This window comes from Dictyostelium discoideum (genome assembly GCF_000004695.1).
Source record: "Dictyostelium discoideum AX4 chromosome 3 chromosome, whole genome shotgun sequence".
Lineage (NCBI taxonomy): Eukaryota > Evosea > Eumycetozoa > Dictyosteliales > Dictyosteliaceae > Dictyostelium > Dictyostelium discoideum.
In genome coordinates this window covers 5789931-5807430 of record NC_007089.4, presented here as the reverse complement: position 1 = coordinate 5807430, position 17500 = coordinate 5789931, and the positions used below count along the sequence as shown (strand labels likewise).

The following is a 17500-nucleotide window of genomic DNA, read 5'->3' as shown; positions in this document are numbered from 1 at the left end:
ACAAACAAACAAACAAACAAACAAACAAACAAACAAACAAACAAACAAACAAATAAAATAAATAAATAAACAAATAAAAAAAAAAAAAAAAAAAAAAAAAAATTGTGTTTACACAAATAGTAGTATTAGTAGTAGTAGTCTTTAAATTAAATTTATTTTTTAATTATTTAATAATAATTGATTATAAACTTTTGAAATTCTTTCAATTCCATTATAAACAAATTCATTTGATAAAGTGAATATTAATCTATAAAAACCAGGTTCATCAAAGTAACAAAGTTTTCCAGGATTTAAAAAAACTTTATTTTCAAATAATAATTCCCATAATTGAATTTCTTTTTTAAATGGACAATCATTATCTTTTAATTCTAATGATGATGGTAATTTATTTAAACATTTTCTAAGATCAATTGTTATGAATAAACCAGCAGATGATTTTAAATAGGGTATATTAAAATGTTCCAATGTTTTAGTTGCAAAATTATATGATGATGTTAACCTTTTTTGATTCTCTTTTATAAATGAGCAAAGGTATTTCTTATCCTCTATTATATTAATTAATGCCGATTGTACGATGTTACTACAAGAATAGTAATTTGATGTTGATAATAAATATCTTTGAACATCTAGATTTTGTGAAAAAAAATAACCAGCTCTAAATCCATTCAATCCGAAATCTTTTGAAAATGATGATACTAAATGAACATATTCTCCCATATCACCTTTACATATATCATAAATACTTGAGAATGAATTTGTTGGTATTTCAAAATTTGCACCATCTTTTTCAAAAATATCATCATCATTATCGTCATTACCATTACCATCTTCATTATCTTCTCTTGTACCACTACAATAATTTCCATTAAAAATTGAAAGTGCATAAATTTCATCACTTAATAAATGAATTTTCTTTTTTCTACACCAATCAACTAATTGTTTAATTTGTTTCTTTGAAAATATATAACCAGTTGGATTATTTGGATTACATAAAACAACCAATTTAACTGGATGAAGTTGATATTGTTTTTCAAACTCTTCTAAATTTAATTCGAAATCAATTATTTTATTATCATTATTATTATTAGTATTATCATGATTATAAACTTCACTTTTAACACCAACGATTTTAACACCAAATCTTTGACCTGCGAATGGAATAAAATTTGGAAACATTGGTGATGGTATTAATGCAACCTCATCTTGATCACAAAACATATTGAATATATTTTCTAATAATGGTGTTGCTCCATTTGCCAATATTATTTGTTTATAATTAACTAATAATTCAGGTTTATTTATTGGTTTATACTTAAATAGATGATTTTGTAATAAATTTGCAATTGATTCACGACAATCTCTAAATCCACCCATATCACTATATTGAGTTAATCTTTGACAAAAATTTGGATCAACACTTAATTTATCTTTCATTACATCAAATGATAAAACATTTTCTGCAATCCCTAAACTAATATAGCCATCTTTATTAGTTTCTGGACAAAATAAATTCTCCATTGCTGTATAATGTGCAGTTTGCATTTTATTATTACAAATCGGTGAATTTAAAATTTTCTTTGCATTTTTTGAAAATGATTTATAATTATCCATCTTTTTTTTTTTTTTATTTTTCTTTTTTATTAATATTAAAATATTTTTATATTTATTTTTTAAGGGTATATATGTGTTATTTTTTTATTTATTTTTTTTTCTTTTGATTGATTTGACTATTTTTTTTTTTTTTTTTTTTTTTTTTTCTTTTTTTTTTTTTTAATTAAATATTATTTTTTGTCCAAACTAAAACAAAAAGGTGAATTTCTCACCAAAAAAAAAAAAAGAATTAAAAATTTATTTTATTTTTTTGTTTTTTTTTAATGATTTTTGCGAATGGTCGCTGGTAGAACAGAACCAATGGAAATTTCGAATTTTCTTTTGACAATTTTTTTAATTTTTTTTTGTCAAAAAATGAAGTAAAACGAAAATTAAAAAATAGATTTTTAATACTTTCTAAATTATAATAATAAAAAAATAAGTTTAATTAAAAAAAAAAAAAAACAAACAAAAAATACAAGTCTTTTATTTTTATTTTATTTTATTTTATTTTTTTTTTTTATAATATTATTATTTTTATAATTTTTTTTTTTTATTTAATTAATCAACTATTATTTTTTATTTTCTTTTTTTTCTCTTTGAGTATTTAAAAAAAAAAATAATAATTATAATAAAGATTATTTTTAAAGTAATCTTAAAGTAAGTGGTTACATTTTCCGATTGGCAATTATAAATTTATACTTTTTATAAAATTTATAACTAAAAATAAAAATTCGATTGAAAACTGTGGTATTTATTTATTTCTATATAAAACCCAATATTAACCCCATTTGTAATAATTATTTAAAAACTAACACCCAAAGAAATTTTGTGTATTTTCTTTTTTTTTTTTTTTTCTTTTTTTTATTTTTTTTGGTTATTTTTTTTTTATTTTTTTTACACGAGGACGTTTCACCGTTTTTGAATTTTATTTTTTTTTTTTTTTTTTCACTTTTGGATATTTATTTTTATTTTATTTTTTTTCTTTCTTATTTTTTATTTTTTTTTTAAAATAATTAAATTAAAAGAAAATAAAAAAAATAAAAAAATGAAATAAAAAATGAAATGGGAGTTAATCTTAAAATGGATGAAATTCATACTCAATCTCTTTTATCGCATGATTGTGCATTGCGCACAAAACTGTGAATAAAAAATTTTTTTGGGAAAGGATAAATTTTCAAAGAAAAAACTTTTTTTTTAGGATTTTCTCATATAGTGCTGAAAAAAAAAAAAAAAAAAGATCAAAAACTATTTTTACATTTTAAAAATGGATTATTAAAAATAAATAAATTTAATATATTAAATAAATAAATAAAATTACGTATATATAAAAATAAATAATAATAATAATAATAGTTTTTTTTTTTTTTTTTTTTTTTTTTTTTTTTTTTTTTTTTTTTTTATATATATAAATATTTATGATAGAAACAATTATAAATTATAATATCAAAAATGAGAAATTATTTTTTAAAATAATAAAAAATAAATATTTATTTTTAAAAATATTAAAATTATTAAAAACAAATAGAATTAGATCATTAAAATATGATCAAATTATAAATGTAGAATATATAATAAATAATCAATGGTTTAATTTATTGGAGTATAAAATTAAAAGAGGTGATTATTTAGTTTTTCCAACTTTTTCATCATTTCAATTAATTTTTAATAATTTTAATATTAAATATTTAAAAAATAATTTTAAAAATCAAGAAAATCAAAGAAATAATAAAAAAAAAGAAATTGAAAGATTAGAATTAATTTATAAATCATTATTCAATAATTATAATAATCATTTTATAAATTATAAAAATTTAATAATAGATTTAATAAAATGTAATAATTTTATTGGTTTAAAAATTTTATTAAGTATTTTTGGCATTAATAATAATAATAATAATAATAATAATAATAATAATAATAATAATATTAATAATAATATTAATAATAATAATAATAATAATAATAATAATAATAATAATAATAATAATAATAATAATAATAATAATAATAATAATAATAATAATAATAATAATAATTATTCTTTAAAATTACCATCATGGTTGATTGGTTATGAAAAAGAAATAGTAAATGAATCGATTAAAGTTGGAAATTTGAAAATAATATCATTAATAATAACATCAATACTTAATAATAAAACAGATTTATATTGGATTGAATTATCATCAGAAACTACAACAACAACAATAACTAATGGATCTACTAATTTTAGAAAAAGATATCAAATAATCAATTATTTAATAAGAAATTGTAACAATAGTGAATTTTATAAAGAATATATCAGTGATGTAATTAAAGAGAATTTTTCAGTATGTCCATTTCAAAATGATTTTACAATAAAAAATTTAATTGAATCTTATATTTCAATTAGGTTATTACAATCATTACAAGAGCAACCAAAATGTCTAACCCACTCTTACCAAGAAGATCTTCAACAAAAACAGGATTTTGATAAATTAATTGAAACATTGGATAACTATAAAATTAGTAAAAACTTAAAATCATTAATTAAAAATGAATTAGTGATTGATTCAAATTTAAAAGAATTATTAGAAACCTATTATTCAATTTCAGGAAAATATAGCCTTTGTTATCTATTATCAATAAATGATGAGAAAAGATTAAATCATTTCATTTTTAATAATACTAATAATAATAGTGATATTATTTCAATTAGTATAAATGCAATTGAATATGGTAATTGGCAATTATTAAATTATATTTTAAATAAAATTTCAAGTATTATGGAAAATAATGAAAAATGTGATATTGTAATGAAATTTAAAAATGAAATTTCAAATATTTATAAATCTATTAAATATCCTAATATTTTATTTAAATATTGTAATAATCAAGATTTGAAAATTGAATTTGTAAATTCATTATGTGATTATATTATAGTTTCTCAAGCATCAATTTTCACTATACTATTTAATTTATTGGTTGAGAATGATGATATTTCATTACTTGACTTGGCATTTAATAAATTAGAAAATAATAATTTAATTATACTTTTAATGAAACAACAAAAGAATCAACACCAAAATTTTAAAATATTTAATATATACAGATTTATTAAATCAAAACAAGTATTTAAATATATTTATAATAAGATTATTAAATCAAATATAGAAACATCAGATTCCTTTTGTAATATATCAATTTTATGGGAACTTGGTAGAATTGACTTAATTGAATTATATGAACAATTAACACCATCAAATATAATTATAAATTTTACAACTGGTTCAGTTTATCCTTACACTTTATCAAATGATTTAATTAAAGATAATATAATAAAAATGTCAAAATTTGTAATTTCAAAAAATCAACAACAACTAATACTCAATAATAATAATATTAAATATGTATATGATAAAATTGTAATGGATTGTTGGTCATCAGATATTATTAATTTAAATGATTCAAATTTATCAGATATACAATTTATAATTGAAAATACAGAATTTTCTTATAATCATTATCAACCATCTTCTAAATTAAAACGTTTATCACTAATTCACTTGAAAATATATGATTGGGTTTTAGAGAATAGATCAGACTTAATAGTTTTAGATCCTAAAAATTTAGATTCTTTATCAACAATTATAAATTTTATGACAACAACAACAACAACCACAACCAACACATCAGTTACAACACAAAATTTACTTCAACAACAACAACAACAACAACAAAAATCAACACCAAGATTAATTTTATTTCAAATTCATTATTTTGAATTATTATATCATATTAAAAAATTTAATTTTGAAGAAAATTCATCACTTTTTAAAAATAATAATTCAAAATTCGTTTGGATAGAAATTGGTAGATCTGGCGACACAGATTCTTTGGTGAAAATAATGAAAAATTATAAAAATGATAAAATGGAAAACTATGGTTTAAAAAACGATGATGTAGATTGTTATTTACTTGATACTGTATTTAAAGGTCTATTATTTGATTGTTTAAAAAGTTCTGCAAGGGTTGGCCATTTATCAATTTTTAAATTATTATTTGAAAAGGATAATGAATTTTCAATAATTATGTCAATTAATTTCAGTAGAGATTCAAGCGAAATTAATGAATTATTTACCTTGATTATTGATAATGATCATTTAGAATTATTCAATTATTTTATTAATCGTTTCAAACAATCAATTAATGACCTATATATCCATAATCAAAATTCTAAAATTTATTTCCATTATAGTAACAATCATTTGTATTAAAATTGTAATATTAAAAAAAAAAAAAAAAAAAAAGATAAGACTCAAATAAATTAATAAAAAAAAAAAAAGTAAAGAGTTGTAAGAGGATTACAATTTTTATTACTAAGATTAGAATTTTTAATGCTTTTATTTTTTATTTTTTATTTTTTATTTTTTATTTTTTATTTTTTTTTGGAATATTTATTTATTATTTTATTTGTTTCTTTTTTTATTATTTTATTTGGTTCTTTCTTTTTTTTGGTTATTTAAATAAAATTGAGTTGTTTTTTACAATTATTTTGAAATTCTGCAAAATATTAATTTTTGGATATATTAGTTTTTAAATTATTATAATAAAAATATTTTGTATATAATACCTTAATTAAATTTTAACCACCCCCAACCATAGCATTTTTTAAAATGGATATTATTTTTTTTTTATTTTTTTTATTTGTTTAAAAATTGTTACTTTTTTCTAATTTTTAAAATTTTTAATCAATAACTATTATTTCTCTTTCAATAGTTTTATTAATTTTTAAAAAGTTAATATTGATTATATTATTTTTTTTAAATGGTCCTTTATAACCTAAATCAGTGTCATAATTAATTATATTATTTGAAACACTATTTTTTATAAATGTTGTTAGATAGTTTGATATTGTTTTAAAAGTGTCTCTAAAACAATAAAATAATTCCTCTAATACACATAAAATGTATAACCATACAAATATAACTGAAATACATAATAAAATGTATAAAGAATAATAAATAATATTGAATGTGAAATAAAAAATATTAATAATTAAATTTATAACTTTTGGTATAATATTAATTGCAATGAATAAAATAACTGAAAAAATTATAACATTTCTAAATGATATAATTTGAATTGTTAATTTATCTTTATTTAATTGTACCATGGTTTATTTTATTATTCAATTTTATTTTTTTATTTACAAATAATTGTATGTGTGTGTGGTGTTGAAAAATTAAAAAAATAATTTAAAAAAAATAATGAAAAATAAATAAATAATTTATTTATTTTTTATTTATTTATTATTTTTTTTTATTTTTATTTTTTTTATTTTTTTTATTTTTTTTATTTTATTATAATAATTATAAGATTTATTTATAATTATCTTTTAAAAATGAAAAACAAATTGAATTTGGAATAACATTATTTAGGAATTGTTTTGGGGTAATTTCAAAATTCTCCAATAAGAGTAAGACCAATTCTAAATGATCTTTTGATAATGCTTTAAAGATGACTTGATTTTTAATTTCACTTTGAAGATACCAACTAGAGGCTAAAGATTTCTTATGTGACTTTTTTGATAAGACCAATGGATGATTTAAATATAAATATTCAAAAATTTGAATCGATCCTTCTTGTGCAGCAACCGACAGTAAATAAAGAATTGAAGATTTCTCTTCTTTACTTGGATAATAATTCTCTTTAAAGAATGAATCGAATATCATTGACAATGTGTAAACATCGGATCTAACAGCAATTGATCTAAGTAGTAAATCCGAATTGTCAAAGAATAATGTTGAATTTGGGGAAAAGGTAGTTGCTAAAGTTGAATGTTTATTAATTGGTGATTGACAATGATTCCAAATTAAATTCATATTACCAGAGAGATAGAGATACTGAGTTAATTGACTTTTTGATAATTTGCATCTACCACCTTGTAAAAGATCTGAACGTCTATTTGTCAATATCCAATTGAATAATTTGATTTGATTTAAAGTGATCACTGTATCATTAGGATTGAATGGATTATAATCATAAGTTGTATTATCAATAAAGAACTTTATATCAATTAATTGTTGATCAGTTTTTAAAGAATGTGTTGGATTAATTCTAATTGATTTTAAAACCATATCAAATAAAAAGCTATCATATAAATATTTATTTGGTCTCTTTGTAAATTTATCATTATTATCATTATCATTATTATTATTATTATTATTATTATTATTATTATTATTATTATTATTATTATTATTATTATTATTATTATTATTATTATTATTATTATTATTATTATTATTATTATTATTATTATTATTATTATTACTACTACCACTGGTATTAATATCACCACTACTATCACCACTACTAAAATTATCAATAATAATATTACCACCAATAATATATTTATAAGTTCTTGAGAATCTTTCATTTGATTTTAATGGTAAAGTTTGAGCTATACTACTATATTTATTATGTGAAATTTCAATGAATTGATTATCTGGTATTAAAGATTCCAAATGTTCTAATAATTCTATATTACCATACATTATTATATTGTAAATATTTGTTGAATGAATTGTACCAATTGTAATACTGTAAATATAAGATAATACCAATGGTGATCTAATATAATTATTGTAATTGAAATCATAGATGTAAGGAATCATCATTTGTCCCAATTCATTTGCAACCAATTGAATGAATGGTAAATAATCATAACCAATCACCAAACTAAATAAACATTGTTGTGAAATTCTCTTTGATTTTAAATTAACATTACCAACTCTAATTTCATTTATTAAATCTTGTAAAAATTTAATTTGTTTTTCTTTTGATTTACAATATTTAAATAATTTATATTTCATTGTCGTTGTTGTTGTTTTTGTTGTCGTTGTTGTTGGAAGACCAATATCTGTACTGATATTATCGATAGCATTACCATCATAATCAATTATATTATTAATAAAACAATTATTATGAACTAAATTTTCAATCATTAAACTTTCATTCTTAATTTTATAATCGAAATACCTTTTTAAAAGTTCAAAATTACCATACTCTAATGCTAAAATATCTGAGGGTGATTCAAATTGTTTGATTGAATCTAATGAATTATAATGATCAGATTGAAAATGTAAAATATATCTTAATGATTTCTCTTGATTATTAGAATTGAAAAAAAATAATAACATCTTTTGAATTAATGATTTTTCAAATTCATTTTCAAATTCATCCAATCTTATAGTTAATTGATCTTGATTAAATTGAGAAATTATATCTTGTAAATCTTCAAAACTATTAATTCCTATGGGAATTGATGTTGATATTGATGTTGATGATGATGATGATGATGATAATGTTGATGATGATAAAAATGATTTTGAATTTTCATTACTTGAATGTTTTAAATTAAAAATTGTATTACAAGATTGAATTAAATGTTTTAATTTAAATTGTTGTTCAATTGGACATATTTTAAATAAATTATTAATTTGTTGTCTTGATAATATTGGTGATTTTAATTCTAATGTTGAAATTAAATAATTTATAACTTTATATCTTTTTTTAATAGTTGGAATTTCCATTGATGAAATTAATGAATTTGATAATAAATTTGTTGATGAATATGGTAATGATGAAGATGATGTTGATGATGATACTGGTAAACTATTAATATGTTGATCATATAAATGTTTCCAAATTTCATTTTTATCAAATATCTTTTGTAATTGAATAGATGTATTATTTGGTTGTTGTTGTTGTTGTTGTTGTTGTTGTTGTTGTTCTTGTTCCTGTTGTTGAAATTGTAATAAAACTTTCAAAAGGAATTGAATTACTTTAAATGAAGATTGTTTTAAAAAATGATTAAACATTTCAATATTTGGAATGAAATTATAATCTTCAATTAATACTTGAACTGCCATTAAATTTTTAAATTGTAATGCATAGAATGCTTTTGTATTTATATTTTGAATATAATTTGAATAGTTTTTAAATAAACTTTTATAAAATACTTTATAATCAATACTATTATTATTATTATTGTTATTATTATTAGTATTATTATTATTATTATTATTATTATTATTATTATTATTATTATTATTATTATTATTATTACTATTATTATTATCTTGATTTATAAATTTAAAAATCATTGAAAAGATATCATTAAAATTTGAAGCTTGAGGGAATATTAAATATTGATTCTTTAAAACTTTATCAATTAATAATTGTTTATGATTATTTACAATCATCCATTCAACTCTATTCAATTCATGATAGTTATGAGCTTCGACTTGCATAAATGAGAATATCCTACTATTAATTTCTCTATTCTTAAAAACTAACCACCATAAACTTTCATTCTTCGATATATTAGAAATTGGTAGATTCTTTGTTGGGTTATGTAAATTTGAATTTCTTTGTCTTATTAAAATTTGTTGATGATTATTATTTCTTTTTATTTGATCTTTATATTGTTTTTGTTGTAATTGTAATTGTAATTGTGGTTGTGGTGGTGGTTGTGGTTGTGGTGGTTGTGGTGGTATTGGTTGAAGTTGTGATTGCTTTGAAGTATTAACCAATTGGTTGTCAACCTTTTTATTATCATTTTTATTATTATTATTATTATTATTATTATTATTATTATTATTATTATTATTATTATTATTATTATTATTATTATTATTATTAATGTTATTGTTTATTAATTTATTTTTACAGATTAAATATTTAATCTTTTGTATTAACTCCTCTTTTTTACATCTTGGTACACCTAAACTCTTTGCAACTCTATAGATATCTTGGTATGGTTTCTTCTCCAATGTATTAATATCAATTTTCTCCAAAATCTCATTTTCTCCTTTAATTTCAAAATTTTTTTTCTTTTTTTCATCTGAACTATTTTCAATTTCCTCTTTGATTTTCTTTTTATCATATGCTCTTTTTGCTCTTGGTTGATTATTTTCTAATTTATAATTATTAATATTATTATTATTAATAAAACTATTATTATAATTACTATTATTATTATTACTATTACTATTATAATTATTATTATTGTAGTTATTATTATAATTATTATTATTATTATTATTATTATTATTATTAACATTTTCACTATTGAGGGTGCTATTGTCATTAAGACAACTATTATTTAAAAATGGTTGTGGTGAAATTGTTCTACTTGAAGAGGAAGTACTGGATATAGTATAGTTTGAAGTTGGTGAATAGAAACTAAACTGTTGAAATTGTTCAAACACAGTAATGTAGTTTGATTGAATTCTATTATATTCATGTCTATAATATTGTGTACTTGATTCAATTGGAGTTGGTAAAACTGAAGGTGATGATGGTTCACTTTTTTGTTGGTTATCATCAAAATTATTATTATTATTATTATTATGATTTTGATTTTGATTATTAATAATATTTAAAGTTTCTTTAAGTTTTGAATTTAAATAATCAATTTCACTAGAGTATCTTTGAGAAATGAAACGGTTAATGACATCTGGATAATTGAATAATACATTTTTACAAGCATTCAATAAATTTGATTTTTCAAATTGAATAATAGATGGAGACCATCCTGGTGAAGTTGTAATTTTAATTTGAATCCACATTTCAACTATCTTTTCAATAAAATATAAATGATATTGATTATATGGTAATCCATTTGAAATTGGTAATGGGACACTATTTAAAAAATTTGAAATTAAATTTAGTAAACTATTATCATTATGCAATTGTTGTTGTTGTGTCTGTTGTGTTTGCTGATTTTGATTGTATTGAAATGATTGAATTGGTTGTATAATTGGTGATGAAGATTGGGTTGATGGTTGTGGTGGTAGTGTTTTAGTATCCGTTGGTGATTCGGTGGGTTGGTTTGGTGTTATTTGGAACTCCAATTTTTTTTTTTTTTTTTTTTTTTTGTTAATATTATGTGTGTGTTTTGTGTGTGTAGTATGAGGTTGTATTAAATATGTGTTGTTCTCTAGAAAACTATTCTTTTTTTTTTTTTAACTTTTTTTTTTTTTTTTACTTTTTTTTTTTTTTTTATTTTTATTTTTTTATTTTTATTGGAAAATAAAATAAAACACATGTGATATAAAAATAGACATATTTTATACAAAAAAAGAAAATAAAAAAAAAGATGTTGAAATTTTATTCTAAAAATGACTTACATTTTTTAATATTTTAAATTTTTCATTTTATTAAATTAAAAAAAGTTAATGAATGTATACCATTTATGATAAAAAAAATAATAATAAAAAAAAAAAATGAAATTAAGGTGCATTAACCCCAAAAAAATAAAAAAAAAAAAAAAAAAAAAGAAATTAAAATAAATAAAAAAAATATCTTTGATGGATATGAAAATAGTGAATACCACTAAAAATAATTTTATTTTTCCAATTTATTTTTTTTTTTATTTTTTATTTTTTTTTTTTTTTCTATTATTATTATTATATTATTAATCTAAATATGAATTCTGATTTAAAAATAAATATAAAAAAATAAATAAATAAAAAAAAAATTTTTATTTCTTTTTTTTTTTAAGATTTTATTTATTTTTTTTTTATTATTAATATCTATCCCAATTTAATTAAAACTATCTAATTGATTTATTTTTTGATAAATCAAAACATCTAAAAAAAAAGTAAAATAAAAATATATATATTAATATCTTTTTTTTTTTTTAAAAAAAAAAAAATAATAATTTAATAATACATACAAGCAGTTTGATTTGAATCACCACCAAAATTATTAATGATTGCTTCTTGATTATTTGAAATTGAAACATTTGAACCATCAAATTTATAAAATTTATTATTTTGATGAATGAATAAAAAGAAATGACCACCACCATAAAAGTCAGAACCTGAATGACAAAGGATACCAACTATTTTGAATTTAACTCTATCACCATTATGACTAGTGATATCTAATGATTTTGGAAAACTGAAATTATTTGAAACCTTTATAGTTTTTCTATTTTCATAATCTGTACGATCCAATTGGAATATTAAAATATCAGGAATCGTTACAAACTCATTCATAGATTCATAGATGCTACCATCGCCAACCACCGATTTCTCCTCACTATGTTTATAGAACTCCAACGAGTCCTCCAAGGAACTGAATCCTTTCACTGGTAATATGATATTTACAAACTTTTCATTACTAGTTTTCATAGAGTTGATTCTACCATCCTTATCGATACAAACGTAGGTATGTTGTTGTTCACCCTCAAACAATTTACAACACTCGATTGACAAACTGTAATCATTATTATTCTTTGAAATTCTTGATATCTCCTCGATCAAAGCATTGACAATGATATCCAATATCTCTGCAGAATCCTGTGACCCTATTGAATTGGGTAGAGGTGATATATCGGTGGTTCCGAATCCCATCTCCATTGAAGTGAAAATCTTTGCCAAACATTGGGTGAAAGGGAACCCAATCTTTCCACCCAAATTCTTGATGATATTACGTAATGGTACTATATGATATAATAATTGAACGACACACGATATCGAACAATTGTAATCCTGTTCCAATAGACCCACGAAACCAGTCTTCACCCAACTATCAGACACATCGGAGTACTTTATCATACCATCATTATTGATCACCAAATTATCATTACAATTCGATGTTGAAAATGTACGTTTCTCTTTCTCCCAATAGATACCACGATTATTACTACTTGTTACAACATAATGATATTCAAATTTCATTGGTTGTGGTGAATAGATTTGACCTATCCAAATGGTATTAGATGATCCTGCTCTTGTCACTGGATACATTCTCAATGATTTCTGACTATCGGTACCAAAGAATTGACTAACTAAATTCACTGAATGAAATTCAGAATCACCTTCATCCATCACAACAAATGTACAAATTTGTGCTGGAAATCTTGGTATAATTTGTGATTCCAATGGTTGTAAAAATGAATATTTAAATTGTAATCCAACCAAATCATCATTACTATTATTTGATGTTAATGTTGTAGTTGTTATTGATGATGATGGTGTTGATGTTGTATTATTATTATTAATATTACTATTACTATCGATTAATGATAATTCATCCAAACTATATAATGGTGGTGATGATACTTTACTTAATGATCTATAATCTAATGTTGGGAAAACTTCATTACCCTATTAATTATTATTATTAGTAAATAAATAATATATATATATATATAAAAATATTGTTATACATACACCTTCATATTCATCTCTAATTTCAATATAAATTTCTTCTTCTTCATTTGAGAAATCATTTGACCACATCATAAAAGAAACACGATGATTTGCTCCTTTCTCCCAATATTGACAATCATAAGATTCATACATATATTTATAATCAAATTCGATCAATTGTGGTGATGTACCTTTAAGTGATGGAGATAATGATTGTGAATTACTTAATTGATAATTTACACTATTTGAACTACCATCACCACATCCATAATTTAATGTATCACTATTATAACCATTATTATAACCATTATTATTATTATTATTATTATTATTATTATTATTATTATTATTATTATTATTATTTTCATCATATGATGACATTTGATTATTCATGAAACTATTATTGTCTACACTTTGATTATTGTAGTTGTTATTATTATTATTATTATTACCAAAATAATCATCCTCTTCTACAGTGTATGATGAAATTGATGATGATGAGAATGATGATGATGAGGATGATGATGATTTTGGTAAATGATTTTGTTTTTTACTATTTGAAAATAAATTATTAATTTGTTGTTGATCAATAAAACCCTCATTGTTGTTGTTATTATTATTATTATTATGATATTGATTTTTATTTCTAAAATAATATGATGATGTTTCTAATTTGAAGTTGTTTTTGGGTAAATTTGAAGTAGCTTCAAATTGAAACTCACCAGTCCACCAATCATTCTCTGTCCAATTCATTTGGATGGCAGATTTTGAATTCCAACTACCCAATCCTCTAACTGATCCACATACTTTTAATCTTTGCCCATATTCTAATTTCTTTTTAACATAAAATCTAATTGTTACTCTTTTTTTCATTTTTATATGTGTGGTGTGTTATTTTTATTTTTTTATTTTTGTGTGGGTATGATGATTGGGTTATATTTTTTTTTTTTTTTTTTTTTTTTATATGAGAAAAAATAAATAAAAATAAAAAAAAAAAAGAAATGTAGCTATATTATTTACGTATAACTATATTAAAAAAAAAAACAAAAAAAAAAAAAAAAAAATTTTGAGAATTAAAAAATTAAAAAAAAAATTAAAAGTAATAAAAAAAAGAAATTTAATTAAAATTTTAATAAAAAAAAAAAAAAAAAAAAATTCATAATTGAAATCGGGGCAACTGAAAATTTTAAAAAAAAAAAAAATAAAAAAATGAAAAAATAAAAATAAAAATAAAAAAAAATAAAAAAAAAAAAGATGCATTGCACAATTTTATTCTATTTTTGTCGATTTATTTCATTTACACCAAATTGACATCAACAAAACTACCAGTAATTTATTAATCACTTAAATATTAAAAGAAACATATATATATAAAAAAAAAAATAAAAAAAAATAAAATTGAAAAAATGATAAAACATTTTACAAAAGTAGCACTAATATAAAAATAATATAAAATAAAAAGTATTAAAACTCATAAAAAAAAAAAAAAGTCAACAGGGCTAATTATTTATCATTTTCCAAAATTTTCCAATTTTAGGATTAAAAATAGAGGAAAAAAAAAAATGTTAACAATCTAATTGAGATTTATTTTATTATTTTTACAATTTTTTTTTTTTTTTATTGTTATTGTTATTGGTATATATATTTTTTTATTATTCTATATAATTTATTGATTTTTATCTTCTTCTTCGGTATCATTTTGTTGTTTTTCTTCAACTTTTTCATCATTCGGTTGACTAGTATTAGTATTATTATTATTATTATTATTATTATTATTATTATTATTATTATTATTATTATTATTATTATTATTATTATTATTATTATTATTATTATTATTATTATTATTATTATTATTATTATTATTATTATCATTATCGTTATCGTTATCTTGTTCAATATTATTATCATCAAATTCAGAGATTGTATCATCAGTGAATTCAGCTAGTACAGCACCAGCTACAACATTTACTTTTTTCTCAGAGATTGAAGTTTCGGTATCAGTGAAATCATCAGAAACTAAATTACCTCTACGATTTAATTTTGGACCACTTGAACTTTTACTACTTTCAGCACGAGCAGTTGCAACATTTGATTGTTTCTTTCTAAACATATCATTTGTACCACCATCACCTAATGTGAAAACTCTCCAGAATTTAGGAGTGAAAATAATTAATAAAGCAGCTGTGGTAATGAATAAACCAGCGGTACATAATACAATGGTTTCAGATTGTTTATCTTGTGGTGATATCATTAATGGTACAATTACGAATAAACAAAAACTAATAGCATATAATGTATTTGCAATTGCTTTTGATTCATTAAATTCTTGAATATCTACGATTCTAATCTTCCATGATACAAATACACCAACCAATAGTAGTGCTGCGAAATATGCTAAAATCGTATACAATGTTGATGCACCAGAACTATTCATTTTACAAACTTTCATAAATTCATATTTACCCAATGAATCAATACCTTGTGCATCGATTTCTCTTAAATCACCCACACTTGTTAATATTGACATTAATATGATATTAATTACTAAACAAGCACCAACCCATGGGAATAATTGATAATTTGTAATTGAAATTGATTTCAATTCTGGATTATCAAAAATTAACCAAATTCTAAAATTCTTTACTACTAAACTACCAATTAATGTTGAAAAACCAAGTGTAACTAACCAAAGTCTAGCATTACATTGATGATCATTTGCTGGACCAACCCAAACTATAATACCAATATAAACAATTATACCACCTGCCAATATAAAATTTAAGAAAATTGGACTTGCTGATCTAATTGATGGTGTACTCTTATATCTAACAATACCAAGCATCATTATAATTGTAATTGCAATTAAAACACCAGTTGTAATTGAAAAACCATATTGAAGTGATTGTGAAAATTCAACCTTTTTAATTATAAAAAAATTAATTAATAAATATATATCATAAAATAAATTTAAATAATGATTTTTTAAAAATAAAAATACTTACTTCAACTAATTTAATTTTATAATTACCTAAATAAGTCATACCAGGGAATGGTTTATTAATTGATAAAAATGTTTGATGAGTGACACAACCAATTGGAAGAGTGATACCTGTAACATTGGCTAATTTTAAATTATTTTCTTTGGCGTATTGTGGTATTAATTCATTACAATAATATGGATGAGACATTCTGTCGGTACTTTTTAAATAATCAATTTCAGTATTCATTTTATCGAGAATACTTTGATTAACTTCAAAACCATAATCTAAATGGTAAAAGTTTTTATTTTCATCAAAATCGAAATCAGCATACCATTGAGAGTTATTTGTATTACCAGATTTAACACTCTCTGCAATTGGTAAGAAAAATTTAGTCCAATTGTAAGAGTAACTATAAATAACATTTTCACCATACACATGTCTTTGTGGGAATCCATTAGTACCAATTGCAGGGAAGCCACGGGCAATTGAAGCATCACCAGTGGAGAAATCATCCAATGTATTACCAACTACATCACAACCCATATCCAATAGATCATTGGTGGCGGCAACTGTTTTATCAACGTCCAAGTAATTACCAATGTTGTAGTAGTAAAATTTGATATCTGGATTAACTTGTCTTGCGCCAACCCAAAATGCATAAACAAAGGAATCATTATTATTGGCAGCTTGACCAGGTGAAACGAATCCGATTTTACC

The 17500-nt window shown here is 20.6% G+C and overlaps 6 protein-coding genes across 6 annotated transcripts in view; 1 reads left to right on the top strand and 5 right to left on the bottom strand.

The window, feature by feature from the left end:
- Nucleotides 1–159: 159 nt before the first annotated feature.
- On the bottom strand, nucleotides 160–1611 carry DDB_G0282467 (1-aminocyclopropane-1-carboxylate synthase; the record flags this gene model as incomplete). The annotated part of the gene is made up of 1 exon (XM_634974.1): nucleotides 160–1611. One exon carries the CDS (start codon nucleotides 1609–1611, stop codon nucleotides 160–162), a length of 1452 nt encoding a protein of 483 aa, XP_640066.1.
- A 1039-nt stretch (nucleotides 1612–2650) lies between these two features.
- DDB_G0282761 (hypothetical protein) lies at nucleotides 2651–5846 on the top strand (the record flags this gene model as incomplete). Its single annotated transcript, XM_634973.2, has 2 exons — nucleotides 2651–2661; nucleotides 3119–5846. The coding sequence occupies 2 exons, from the start codon at nucleotides 2651–2653 to the stop codon at nucleotides 5844–5846; spliced, it is 2739 nt and encodes a 912-aa protein (XP_640065.2).
- Nucleotides 5847–6316: 470 nt separating this feature from the next.
- Nucleotides 6317–6745, bottom strand: DDB_G0282465 (hypothetical protein; the record flags this gene model as incomplete). Its single annotated transcript, XM_634972.1, has 1 exon — nucleotides 6317–6745. The coding sequence occupies one exon, from the start codon at nucleotides 6743–6745 to the stop codon at nucleotides 6317–6319; it is 429 nt and encodes a 142-aa protein (XP_640064.1).
- Nucleotides 6746–6950: 205 nt separating this feature from the next.
- Nucleotides 6951–11705, bottom strand: DDB_G0295771 (hypothetical protein; the record flags this gene model as incomplete). The annotated part of the gene is made up of 2 exons (XM_002649099.1): nucleotides 6951–11586; nucleotides 11683–11705. 2 exons carry the CDS (start codon nucleotides 11703–11705, stop codon nucleotides 6951–6953), a joined length of 4659 nt encoding a protein of 1552 aa, XP_002649145.1.
- A 478-nt stretch (nucleotides 11706–12183) lies between these two features.
- Nucleotides 12184–14672, bottom strand: DDB_G0282463 (carbohydrate-binding domain-containing protein; the record flags this gene model as incomplete). The annotated part of the gene is made up of 3 exons (XM_634971.1): nucleotides 12184–12230; nucleotides 12317–13754; nucleotides 13821–14672. The coding sequence occupies 3 exons, from the start codon at nucleotides 14670–14672 to the stop codon at nucleotides 12184–12186; spliced, it is 2337 nt and encodes a 778-aa protein (XP_640063.1).
- A 793-nt stretch (nucleotides 14673–15465) lies between these two features.
- The window catches only part of grlC (G-protein-coupled receptor family 3 protein 3), a gene marked incomplete at both ends in the record, with an annotated part of 2488 nt that continues 453 nt past the window's right edge, over nucleotides 15466–17500 (bottom strand). The window contains 2 exons of the mRNA XM_634970.1: nucleotides 15466–16719; nucleotides 16805–17500. The exon at nucleotides 16805–17500 is cut by the window's right edge and continues 453 nt beyond it. Coding sequence (XP_640062.1) covers nucleotides 15466–16719; nucleotides 16805–17500 — 1950 coding nt within the window. The remainder of the gene's footprint in view (nucleotides 16720–16804) is intronic.